The sequence below is a fragment of the Thunnus thynnus genome, chromosome 5, assembly GCF_963924715.1.
Source record: "Thunnus thynnus chromosome 5, fThuThy2.1, whole genome shotgun sequence".
In the NCBI taxonomy this organism is placed as follows: domain Eukaryota; kingdom Metazoa; phylum Chordata; class Actinopteri; order Scombriformes; family Scombridae; genus Thunnus; species Thunnus thynnus.
Window position 1 is genome coordinate 34,256,482 of NC_089521.1, and position 13,683 is coordinate 34,270,164.

The window sequence follows — 13,683 nt, forward strand, 5'->3', positions numbered from 1 at the left end:
CCTACTCAATGCACTGACTTACTTATAAGAACCTGTAGAATAAAAACCTGTACAATATGCTACAAAGCCTATTGAAATGCCTATAGAAACACAATTGAATTGACAAAAGGACAGACAGCCCATTGTCATTTTCATTTATTTATTTAAAAAACTCCAACCCCATCCCCTCAAAACAGCATGGCAGTGTTCTGACACAGCTCTGGCAGTGTGTGTGTGTGTGTGTGTGTGTGTATGCGTGTGTGTTCGTGCGCATGTGTGCATCAGGCACAGAGGGATTGCTTTAGATGCAGTTTCCTCAGAAAATAAAAATAAATAAAACAACTACCTACCTTAAAATCCCAGTTACACACTGCTAGCTTTATAACTGCACAACAGTAACACTGCAAGAAAAACCCTCGATATGAATCTTTCTTCATTTCAAAAATCTTCAGATATGGTCATGGGTGCTCTGGTGAGGAATTGTCATCTTTATCTGCCGTTGTCATCATTACCACCACCAAGTTCAAATTGAACTGTTCAAAAAACTGACAGCCTAGGAGGAATAGTTTACTGTGATTGTTTTTTCTCCTGTGACAGCATATGGCCTATCGCATTTTAGAAAAGAAAAGTAAATTCATCTGCTGACTTCAACGATACACTTCAAAGTAACATTTTATGTTAAGTTTTTTATTGAGAGTGTTATAATATTCTGCATCCTCTGTTGCCATGGTAACGCTGATGCAAAATTGTGGGTATTGCTGGAATAATAAACAGCACTAAGCGAGACAGCCTTACCGACATCTACCAAACCCAGACCCTGTCAAAGACTGAAAACCTGCTGCTTCACCCACAACACCCTGTTCAGTGAGCTTCAGCCCCTCCCATCAGGCTCACGTCTTCAGGCCTCCAGCTGCAACAGTAACAGAGCGAGGAATTCCTTTATCCCATCAGCCATCGCTCTCTATAACACACAGCAGCACATAAACACTCCTGGTACTCACAGCAGTACTGTAGTCAGTGCTGCACAGTGGAAAGTATGGTATTGTGTATATTTCTGGGCTGCATTGTGTCTTCTCTCACATTAAATCTTTGTACTCCAGGAGCACTGCTGGACGCTGCTGTGTAGTAGTTTAGTGTATTTTATGAAGGATGTGTGCCATGTGTGGACTATGTCTTGGATTGCTTTTTTCTTCTTAGTGCGTGTGTTTCTTTTATTGTGTTTGTTAAGTTTTGGACAAACACTGCAAACCAATTTCACTCTTAATCTTAATTTTTCTCTATTTTTTGACATTTGATAGACAAAATGATGAATAGAGACATCTCTAACTAGATTTACTCTTCTCTCCCCACATATTTTAAAATGTCTTTTTTCATGTATTTATTCCTCCTTGTGTGTGTTCAGTCTGTATGGATTGCTGTTTTCTTGTATCATCACTTGGTGGCACTGTTTCCTTGTTTGTTTATTTCACTTGATTTCAGTAAAGTGAAGGAATAAAGAAAACACAGACAATCTAAAGTTTCCTGGAAAGAACCAAGTACTTTATCACTAATTTATAGGTCAAATAAAGACAGTGTTCAGTTGGTTCACTTCCAATGAATGAATTCCAGTTGCTAAGCTAGCATAAGCTAAAGTCTTTTAGTCAGTTCACAGCAGGTCAGACAAACATGCAAACATGTTTCATCTACAGAAAAACATACAATTCAACATAAAGAGAATAAAGTTTCCAATAATAAATGACTGATGAATAAATATGACCTCAGGTGGAAATGGAAATCTATAAATAGACCAAATTACACAGACAATTCTTTCCTGGAAACTTTCAACAAATTAATAAGAAATTATAAGATTAATGGAGCTTTAAAATAAAGCGTAACATAAAACTCAGATGGCGTCCTGGTGGTCCAGTGGTTCGACAAAAACATCTAACAGATCCACAGAAACAAAACAAAGAACACAGATTCAATCAAATACGGTTCATTTATACACAAAGACAGAAAGAAAACTACAATAAAAATAGATGTTATACATGAAGCTAAAGCTTGACACAGGATAAAAACATTGCAAGTTAATTTATTTCCACAGATGTTTATTAGAATTTGGTCTTTGTTTCCCACCATCATCATCCCACCACCCTCCCTTCACAAGTCTATAAAACTTATCAAAACCAACGTTACACAATGTTTTACACAAAACTAACACACATACAGGAAGCAAATAAACCAGTAAAACACACATAAGATTTGCATTTAAGATGTACAGCATATAAAACAAAAATTATCAGTAGATCAGTGGACAAAATGAGTTTGAAGAAGTGATTTAAAGGAAGATAATGACTTATCAGACTGAGCTCCTCAAACAGGTTGATCCAGAGCCCTGACAGCAAAGACCAGGACCCATATTTATCTGTGCTGATAATCAGCACTAATTCATTTCCCACCACTCAGTGTCAACTTATTAAAACAAGCTGCATCCATGCAAATCCTGGCTTTATTGATTTAATGATTCATTAGTTTTAAACTGCTGATGGCAGAGCTATATTTCAAAGAGCTGTAAGGACAGATAAGTCAACAGGAGGTTTAGCTGGAGATGAGTTGGACAGTGGAGAAGATACATTTCATGTTTTTGATGAAGTTGTGTCCACAGTCCGTTTGCATCATTATCACTGTGTGCAGTGTTGTACAATACATGCAAGATGCTGCACTAATGTAGAAAAAAAAGATGTGAAGGATATGATTGGATAGAGCTGGATCACACAGCTGGATCACATGATCTCACCTACAAGTTTAAATATATAGTTATTGTTAAAGCCACCTGATTGGCTGACCAGTGTTTACTTACAGCCTGATGCAAATGAATTTAAATATGAGATATAAACTATTCATTGTGACATCATATGTTTGCATATAAAAGCTGGATACCTTTAATATTTACACACAGAGCAACTCTGAAATGTCATCTGGAGCCATGAAGAGCCTTTAAAAGTAATCAATCAAATCTTTACAATCAATCCTAAAACAAACAGGTAACCAGTGAAGTGATGATAGAAATGGAGTAATATGATCTCTTTTCCTGCTTTTAGTTCAAAGTCTGACAGCAGCAGTGTTCTTTGCTGGTTTTATAGATATTATCTGAATATGTTTTAATGGTGAAAACAGGACTGGACGAGCTGCTGATATGATCATCAAAACTTAGACTGGAATCAAAAAATACAAAGTTTTTCACCACAGAACCAAGATATGATTTGACCTGCATGCAGGTTTTCTGGACCAATGATAAATTCTTTCACAATTTAACTGAATGAAATTTGTGGACATCCAATCTGTCACATCTGTCACATCTGGGCCCGTATTTATCAAGCGTCTCAGAGCAGGAAATCACTCCTAACTGGCCAAAAATGATCAGAGTGACGCATCTCTGCTTCTACTTTTAGGAGAAAAAGCCTTTTATCAACTTTCCAAACTTGGTAAATGATTCCTATCTCTGCCAATATTTAGGAGCTGCAGGAGATGGAGTTCAGGCAGAGATATTCCCTGAGAGGAGAGATGTTTTGGGAATGCTTGATGAAAATGAGCTTATTAAAAGATTGTTTGGACTAAAACAGAATCATTAGTGAGACTGACTTTGTGTGTGATGCAGAGGAGAACACATGATGTTTCTACAGAACATCATTCAAATAAATACAGAACGTCCTCACAATGTTACACTTTATGGTAACGGGGAAAATGCAGCTGTGCAACAGTGACGATTCTGTCAGAAGCGACAATGATGGAAGTCATGAATCAAACTTTGATCTGGCTTAATGCACGTCATAAAGATAATGAGCATGACGAGGGTCCTCAGTTACAGCCCACTAAAACTTTGATTAACACAGAATCATGTCAGCTGCATAATGAAGGATATCTCAACTTTGTTACAACAGCTCAAATATTTTATAGGCTTATTTTTTATTGAGGCTCCTTCAAATAACAGCAGAGCTACAGCCTGATATTTGAGAGAGGAAGATGCACCTGAACAATATATGTTTCTATTGTTATGCTGTATTTTCCTTCATGTAGAGAACACAAGTTAACTTGGGGTGTAGTTGAAAGAGGAATTGGACAGTGGAAGAGAAGATGTTCTTCATGGAGAGGGTTTGCAACATGTGTCTGTGCAACATGTGCAAGATGCAGCACTATTACAGGCTGTGAAACCATGTGGCTGAACCAAGATCATTTCACACAGCTGAGTCTAATTACCTGTTATCTTCATTAACATATAGGCTACATTTATCTCTCAGACTTTCTTTACACTTTGTAAATATCATCTTATGATGAATTTTGGCATCATAGTTTTGTTCCATAACCTTGGTAAGTTACCTGCCTGTTTACCTGCCTATACACATAATATACCAAATTACCACTGTTTCATATTTCCAGCTGAGACTGTGAGAAAACTACAACACGTCATCATTATTTCTACTTTGCTGCTCTGACTGTGGTAAAACAGCGACGTCTCACTCTCTCCCAGGAGTAATCCTTCTCCTGCTGACAGTCACAGTAAATTCTCTTCTGCTTCATTAATTAGTTTTAGTCCTTGTTAACTCTTAGTGTGATTCTGAGACGCTTGATAAATATGGCCCAGGGTCAGAGTCTGACTTAAACACCTGTTTTTAATCTTTTCTGCATCAAACAGATCATGTATAACAAATCTGTAAAGTGCTGATTCAACAAAATCCAGAGATAACTGCTCAGTTTGTAGTCAGTTAAGAGACTTAAGTGAAGATGACAAAATCCAGATCCAGATTCTGGTCCAGATGGATCATCAGGATCCAGATCCTCTCTCAACACACACTCCTGGATGTTCACTCACAGTCAGAGTCTGTGTCAGAATTACACTCCCAGCTGATGAGAGAAGAAGAAACAACAGAGGTCATAAATCAGTGTTTAGTGAGACTCACTTCATCAGCTGTAAGTCAGTGATGCAGCACATCCAGTATAAAGAGCAGCAGGGACTTCAGTCCTGTTCAGACCAGAAGTGGAACAGCTGTGCAGCGTAGCCTGCTTCCTTTCAGCTCTCATGTTAACATGTTGGAGTGAACACACTGAGCTCCAAGCTCACACACCTGCACAGACTTTTGCTATCAAGTCTGTTTACTCTGCAGATTTCACTCAAGTACACCGAGGAAATAAAGTGCTGAGAGTCATGAACACATCATTACTGCAGAAACAGAGACATTCACTCATCAGTTTACTGATGGATTTACTGTTGATACATGTGAACTGTTAGAAAAGTTGAAAGTTACAGAGTCTCTGTAATACTGGATCTTTGCTTTGATACTAACTGTGTTTAATACAATACTGCTGCAACCAGCACAGACTGTCTCCAACTCTCTACTGACCTCAGAGTCTCCAGTCTACAGTCTGGACTCTCCTGAAGATCAGACAGCTGCTTCACGTCTGAACTCGTCAGGTCGTTCAGTCTCAGATTCAGCTCTCTCAGATGGGATGAGGGGTTGGATTTCAGAGCTGAGGCCAGAGAATCACAGCTGATCTTTGACAAACTGCAGCACCACAATCTGAATAAAGAATAAATGACGTCACTTTAGAAAACAAAGTTCCTTTTTTAAATCATTCAATGTTTCATAATCTGTTCAGATGTGAAGAAGGTTTAGAAGCTGCTGGAACAGCCTTCAGATGATCTGAGAGGAGCTGAAAATATACATATTTTTAAACATAAACTAAAAACCATCTGTTTATTCTGGCTTTTATGGTTTTATTATTTATACTTATTTTATTTATCATCATGATTTATTTCATTCTATTTTGTTTATCAACATTTTACTGTTGATCATTATGAATTATTTTATTCTATTTAATATTTATTTACATTTTACTATTTTACTCATCTATGTATATTATGCAGTATTTGACAACTTTTTTGTTATTTTTATTTCTTTATTGCCTGCTTTTATTATTTATATTTTATTATCTTAACTACCCATTTTTTATTGTTGTCTTATTTATTGAACCTTTTTTGCTTTTTTAATTGCTTTGGTGTTCATTAGTCTCTAAATCCATTTTTAACATCCTACGTTTTGTCAGTTGCTTGTGCAGCACTTTGAATTGTATTTAATTCGTATTTAATTAACTTGTATTTGACAGTTAAAAACTGTCAAATACAAACAGTGAAAAAGAGCTCTCATTAATATTGATGACAACATGCTGCTACTACAATAAAGACGTTGTGACTTCACCTCTTAAACTCTGCAGCTCCACCAGTGACTCCATCTATACAAACTCATGTTGTGCAGCCAAACACAAGTAAAAATGCAAAAAGACTAAAACATGATACATATATATATATATTTTAGGCCTACATGTGCAAAACAGTTGAGCGAGAATAATAAAAGACCTGCATCACTTGCAAGGGTTTCATCATTATGCACATTTAAAAAACATAAATGCTATCCCATAATGCAACACATGGACTATCAGTTAAATTACTGCCTTCTACTGGATTAAAAATAAGACTCCGTTCTCCTATTTAATCTAAATGATTATATATAAAATAAAACTAATATATATATTCCCACCCTCATCCCATTCTCTGAGAGAGTCTGAAAGCCTCTCACCAGCCTCTGCAAATAAACTGTCAAATATAAAAGACAAAAAAAGTTTCAGTGGTTCAGAGTGAATTATCCAGTGCAGATTTTTCTTGTTATATGAAGGTTTTAAATGTGCAGCTCAACATTGCTCTGACACAGTCAATGGACTTAACCACTGAAGAAGAAAATAGACTTTCCCATTAAGATCCTCAGTGTGGATCAGCATAATATCAGCTTTATGTCTGCAGTTTAGTGTCACCACAACTGTCACATCATATTAATCTCAGCACAGCAGTAAGAAATGGTGTCTGACCTCAGAGTCTCCAGTGTGGACTGAAGACCCTGAGGTCACCTGCATTGATCTCTGTGCCCCTGTGTGTGTGTGTGTGTATGTGTGTGTGTGTGTGTGTGTGTGTGTGTATGTGTGTGTGTGTGTTCTGAAGGATCAATATCAATGATTAGACATTATTCATTAAAACACATTAAAGAATGTAATAAAGAAATATTTCTCCTTCATCAAATAAACCATTTAAAACAGATATTAGTTGAGAGGATCTTCTGTATACAGATGTGACTCTTTACCAAAAATTATGAACATTAACTGACTTTAACAACTAACAGTGGACATTTTCTACAGTTTCTTTAAGAATCAGTCATCTTTATAACTAAAGGCTAAACTTTGTACAGTCAAAAATGAAAATACGGGAAAAAATAACTTCATAGATGTAAGTTATGTATGTACATAAATTAGGTTCATTAAGATCAACAATAGTAACAGACAGTCAGTGAACTTACATCAGAGTCTCCAGTCTACAGTGTGGACTCTCCAGAAAATCACATAGCAGATTCAACCCTGAATCCTTCATGTTTTTGTTTCCTCCCAGATCCAGCTCTCTCAGATGGGAGGGGTTGGACTTCAGAGCTGAGACCAGAGAAGCACAGCTGATCTCTGACAAACCACAGTTCCACAATCTGAATAAAGAATAAATGACGTAGATAAAAATCCATCATAATCCATCAGGTGTGTTCAGGTTTTAAATGTGTAGTTCAACAGTATTATGTCCTCATCAATGAGCTTTTCACTAAAATGAGCAGAGTGACGTTGTCATTGTGTTATTATGGATCATCATCATGTCAGCCTTCTACAGACATCATCCACATGTCACCACAACATTCAGACACATATTCATGTCAACACTGATCAATAAATTGATCAGATGTGCACTGAGCACAGTGAGAAACATGTTCTCCTAATCCTAGATGTAACCTAGAGCCATCCTTTACGAATATACCTGCAGGGCCATATTTATGCTCCTGTTTACTGCTGGTGCAGCTACACAAAGTGACATTTTATCCTGACAGGAAGCATCATGCACATGTTGAAGCGTCACCTGTTGTTGGTGGCAGACACCAGACACGACTACAGATACAAACTGCATTTGGTAATATGATTTGCTCTCTTTGTGTCTGTTGGCCTATATGAGTTTAAAGTGAGTGTGTCAACAGTTTTCTTACGGATGTTTGTCTTTTTTTAATTAGTGACTAAGTTCAAAGTGAAACCAGCGGTTCAGTACGGTGGCCCTGAAGTGCAGATCACAACGAGAAATAGGAAAACACAACAGCAAATCAAAAAACACAACAACAAATAACAAAACACAACAACAAATGACAAAACACAACAACAAATTACAAAACACAACAACAAATACCAAAACACAACAACAAATAACAAAAAACGACAAGAAATCACAAAATACGACAACAAATAACAAAACACAACAACAAATCACAAAACACAACGACAAATAACAAAATAAAACAATCGCAAAAGCAGAAAACACAACAACAATAACTTCTAACGGAAAAGGTAGGTACCTGCTATCGACAAAGCTTGTTGCTGATTGGACGCTCTCCCATTGACAAGGATCATCGCTGATTGGACGGACGCACTGTCCGTCTTTTTAACAGGAAGGATTGATTCATAACAAGATAAACAATCAATGTTTTACTTTGTTTTCTGTTTTTCGTGTGGAAAAAAAAACAAAAATCCACATGCTTTTCCTGTTTTAGTCTGCAAATCAGCAATTGGAATAGAAAAGAAACCCTAGATAGACAGACAGACAAACAAAGGGACTAATTTGAGAAAAAAATTCAGAGGGAGATCTTTCCAAAAAGTTTTTATTCATTCATTCGAATAAATCACAGTATCGCCACTCGGACAGACGTGCTTAATACATTTGGGCCCTAATTTAACTGTTTAACTGAATAAGTGCAATGACAAGAACAGCATAGTGGGTCTTAAGCTCACAGACTGTGTGGACATCTCCGTTTGCACCTGCTATGTACATGCAGCAGTGCAACATTCAAAAGGGATGGATGACGGTGAATATAAATCAGTGGGTGCGATGATTAATGCTCTCTCAGCCAGTCACATAGATGTGAAACAGTTGCGCAATCGTAGTAAATGTGATAATGACAGCTAAACAAAAAGAGGGCTTTTCTTTAGGAAATGTCTGGATTGTTCAAAGTGTTACAACATGAACACACATCATCAAAAATCTGAAGAGAAGACAGATGGAGAAATTATTTTCATCAGTGAGTTGGCATAGTAAAAAAAATAATTAATTTGGTGAAGCCATTGATATGATTATATTGAACCGATCGATATTTCAGCAATAATTTTAATGTATCTCACCTCGTACACTAATGTAAAATTAATTACTAAACTATTGCATAGTTTAGTAATTAATGTTACACAACATTGTTTGCACTTCAATGTGTTTCAAGAGTAAAATGAGACGCTACTTTTGGTAAAAAGAAAGTTGGAAAAGAGGCTGATGAGCCCAGGTAAATGGACGCTCCTTCATAAAAAGCAGAATATCAAGGTATAACCGACCAGTCTGCTGTGTGTAGAGGTGTGTGTGCTTATTTTGTAGCAGCCTGGTGTAATTTTCAGGCGAATTAATGACGGTAAAGAAAGTGAACAGCTGTGTGTAATGGCACTGCGCTCTTGCGCAGAGGCAACCTCTGGTCCATTTACTGCGTCAACACATAGCCTAGACACGGTCATCTCGACTGTCATGGGAGTGCGAGTGCTGACAGTGAAAGTCCATTTCTGATTCTATGGCTGTTTGCACTATAGAATGTTCTCTTGTTGCAGTGCTTTACTTGGATTTTTAAAAAAATATTTTATTTTTATTTTAGATATGGTCACTGGGTGAAGCAGCATAACCCCATATGAGGGGGATAAAAAAGCAAATGGGGATTCTCCCTCCAAATCACACTATCTATCTATCTATCTATACATATACATATATATACTTTTTTTTATGCTATAGCAAAAAACAAGTTGTTTTCTGGATTGGGTTTCTTTTGTATTCCAATTGCCAATTTGCAGACTAAAACAGGAAAAGCATGTTTTGTTTAGTTTTTAATTCACACGAAAAACAGAAAAACAAAGTAATACATTGACTGTTTATCTTGTTATGAATCAAGTTGAACACAGCTCTGGGCGGAGACTACACGGACCCCAACGGAACCGTCCAATCAGCGATGATCCTTGTCAATGGGAGAGCGTCCAATCAGCAACAAGCTTTGTCGATAGCAGGTACCTACCTTTTCCGTTAGAAGTTAATGTTGTGTTTTCTGCTTTTGCGGTTGTGGTTTGTTATTTGTTGTTGTGTTTTTTGATTTGCTGTTGTGTTTTGTTATTTGTCGTTGTGTTTTCCTATTTGTCATTGTGATTTGCACTTCAGGGCCACCGTAGTTCAGGCACTTGGACTGACAAACTTTGAAAACTTGTAATTTGTGAATGTGTTATGACTCAAACTAATTTTAAAATTTAATTTAAAACTTTTAAGTCTAAAACCGTTATGGATTGAAATTGGGTAAATATAAGATGGACAAGAGGAAAACACAGTCAGTGAACTGAACTCAGAGTTGAGAGGATCTTCTGTATACAGATGTGACTCTTTACCAAAAATTATGAACATTAATTGACTTTAACAACTAACAGTGGACATTTTCTACAATTTCTTTAAGAATCAGTCATCTTTTATAACTACAGACTAAACTTTGTACGGGAAAAAAATGAAAATATGGAAAAAAATAACTTCATGGATGTAAGTTATGTATGTACATGAATTAGGTTCATTTGTTGACCATTAAGATCAACAATAGTAACAGACAGGCAGTAAACTGACCTCAGAGTCTCCAGTCTGCAGTTTGGACTCTCCAGTCCAGCACACAGATGCTCCACTGCTGAGTCAGACAGACTGTTCCGGCTCAGATTCAGCTTTCTGAGATGGGAGGGGTTGGACTTCAGAGCTGAAGCCACACCTTCATAGTGAGTCTCTGAGAGTCCACAATTAACAAGTCTGTAATGCAGATAACATACATACAATATACACTTTAATAATAAATATGGATTCTAGGCATTTTGATCACTAAACAAACTAAGATGTCATGAATAGCTCAGTTCTCTCTGTTGGCAGAGCTGGTCGGCCATTAATCATAAGGTTGGTGGTTTGAAACTTGAGCTCATTCTGTCCACATGACCAAGTGTCTTTGAGCAACACACTCAATCCAAAATTGTACGTGTATGTAAAAAAATGTAAGTCACTTTGGACAAAAGCGTCTGAAAATGAAAGTAATGTAAACGTGTCATGTTGTGATTTACCCTTCAAATCAAAGCTGAGTTATTCAGTAACTCTCCTCACTCTCTCTGCTGCTGTACTGCAGACTTTTTAATGGGATTCTCTGTTTTGGTTTCATCTTGAAGACAAAGGCAAAGAAAATGGAGTTGCATTTATGCTTCTATAAAGTCCACAGTGATTGCATCTTATTTGTCTTAAATGTCTCCTTGCTTTGCTCACTTGAGTCGTATCCTTGTGTCTTAGTCCCTCCCACCTAAAATACAAGGGAGAGATGCAGGAAAAGATGTGAGGGAAGAATAATCAAGGAAACATGTTTTTGGACGTCCTTTCCTTTCAGGCGTCATCTGAAGTGACGTCAGCTGTCAGTCTACAGGTGTTAACAGCTCTTCAGTGTCTTTTGATGTGCTGGAGTTTAAATGTGATGTACTGTCTAAAAATGAATAATGGCGTACAGTTACCACTGCGAGCACAGTGATGTAGTGATGTTCTCCAACATGACAAAAGACAACGTGAAATATCTCTGCATGTTTCTCCTGAAATAAACTGTTTGACAAACATCTGCATGTTATATTGTGAACAGATCCATCAAACAGTTTGTAACTGCTCAGACAGTGAATACACATTTCTACTGGCAGCAACTTTTTCTAAAATAATTTAAACTTGTGGTTTATGTGTTTTAAGGAAAGAGGAAATATGTAAATATATCTGACATCAATGTTTACTTTCTACCTTGTCACAGTCTGGCTCTATGTATCTTCTTCTCAGCTCTGAGTCTGGCTCTACTAAGTTCACGTCTCACTCACACCAACTTTCTTCCTCACTGCTTTATGTGACTATCTAGTCATGTACAGTGCTGGTTATGGAACAGCTTGTTTAGTGTTGGCTTAGTTTCTCTTCATCTTGACATCACTCTCTTAGGCTGTATTTATTCATCATCATTTATGTGTTACACTTCTGTTATCCAGTCCTTTTGCTCATGTAATTTTACTCATCCATACAATGAGTTGCCGGTTTTTATGGGCATCTTATTTCACCACAGTAGTGATGTCTGTATATAGTTTGTGTTCAACATTAGATGCACTATGCCACTCACATCTGCCCTGCTATCACTGAAATCACCTCATTCCCCTCACCTGAGCTTCCCGCCCATCTCCCTACACACAAACTATAAGGAGACAGTTTCACCTTTCTCACTGCTGTTATATAGGAGCATGTGTTTAGTTTCAGGAATTGTTATGAGGAAAATGTAATCTGAGACACTACTGCATTTTATTTTATAGGTACATCATCTGTCTCATTGTGTTTTTTGGGTTTTTAGTTTTCTGTTTGCTCTGTGTTTCCTTCCTGTGTTCATGTACTCTTCCCCAGCCTGCTTTTCCCTCCTCACTTTCCCTCCACACCTGCCCTGCATCAGCCTCGTTAGTCCTGCCCTGCTCCCTTTGTCTTCACCAGCCAATCAGCTTCTTTCCTGTTCTCATGCTCCATCTGCACCTCATCCCCTCTTCAGTTCAGTTTTATTTAAGTCCTGGTTTTCAGTTCAGTCTTGTTGGATCCTTTGTTCTGTGTTCTGTTCAGTTTTGTTCTGCCTGCACTCAGACCAGGATAAAGATTTATTCTTCAAGTTCCTGTTTCCTGCAGTCTCCTGTGTTTGGGTCCACCTGCTCTGCTCTTCACAACATACCTGACGCACAGGGATTTTCAGCCTCATAGAAACTGATATTTAATTAAAATGTGTTTTCTGCTGACAGACAGCAGACTCACCTTCCCTCCCTAAATATATCATCCATGACACAGGGTAAATTAGGAGGAATATAAAAATAAATATCTAGTGAATGATGACAGTTGTTTTATGCTTCCTTTATTAATCAAGCCTACAGTCAAAATTTTCATCCAAGATTTTAAGCAGACTAGAAATCAGAAAACAAATCAAATCTAAACTTGGGAGTAATATTACACCTGAGTTTGTTCTGTTATTTGTCTCGATATAAAACTGAGATGTTAGTGATGTAATATCAGATCAGTCCGATCAGCTGCTGTGTCTAATCACTACAGATTTCCAATAAAGGGTTGTGTCGGTTTGCTAAAAGATGAAGGATGGTCTTGTGTACTGTTTACTCCCTCCTTCAGGCAGCCTCCTCTCTCCTCCAAACAGAAATAAGCAAATTCAAACATACTTCATGATGAGACCAATTTCCGGGTCATCCGAGAAGAAAGAAGACATGAAATAAGGTCATGAGAAGCACCCATCGTATCAGAGTGTCTCCACAAAGTTCAAATGAAATTGTCTTGCTCATAAAACCTGAGCAGCTTCAAACTGAGTCTCTTCAATTATCACCGTGCACTCACAGCAATTAAGTGTTATCAGCAGGAAGAGATTTGCAGTCTTTTTATGCCCTGGGTTTCGCCTCTCAGGCTACATACAAGCTGGTAGCTACAGCAGATCACAGATATTACATGTATGTGTC

The 13,683-nt window shown here is 37.4% G+C and overlaps 1 protein-coding gene across 23 annotated transcripts in view; it reads right to left on the reverse strand.

Annotated features, from left to right (window-relative positions):
• Positions 1–1,496: 1,496 nt before the first annotated feature.
• LOC137183693 (protein NLRC3-like) overlaps positions 1,497–13,683 on the reverse strand; it is a 54,951-nt gene continuing 42,764 nt past the window's right edge. For 15 of the 23 annotated variants that reach the window (XM_067590907.1, XM_067590926.1, XM_067590915.1 and 12 more), the window contains 4 exons: positions 10,766–10,939; positions 7,359–7,535; positions 5,358–5,534; positions 1,497–4,860 (listed from right to left, as the gene is read on the reverse strand). In XM_067590907.1, the coding sequence (XP_067447008.1) occupies positions 4,821–4,860; positions 5,358–5,534; positions 7,359–7,535; positions 10,766–10,939 (568 nt within the window). In that variant the 3' untranslated portion in view covers positions 1,497–4,820. The remainder of the gene's footprint in view (positions 4,861–5,357; positions 5,535–7,358; positions 7,536–10,765; positions 10,940–13,683) is intronic. The other 8 variants (XM_067590917.1, XM_067590916.1, XM_067590929.1 and 5 more) reach the window with 2 other exon arrangements.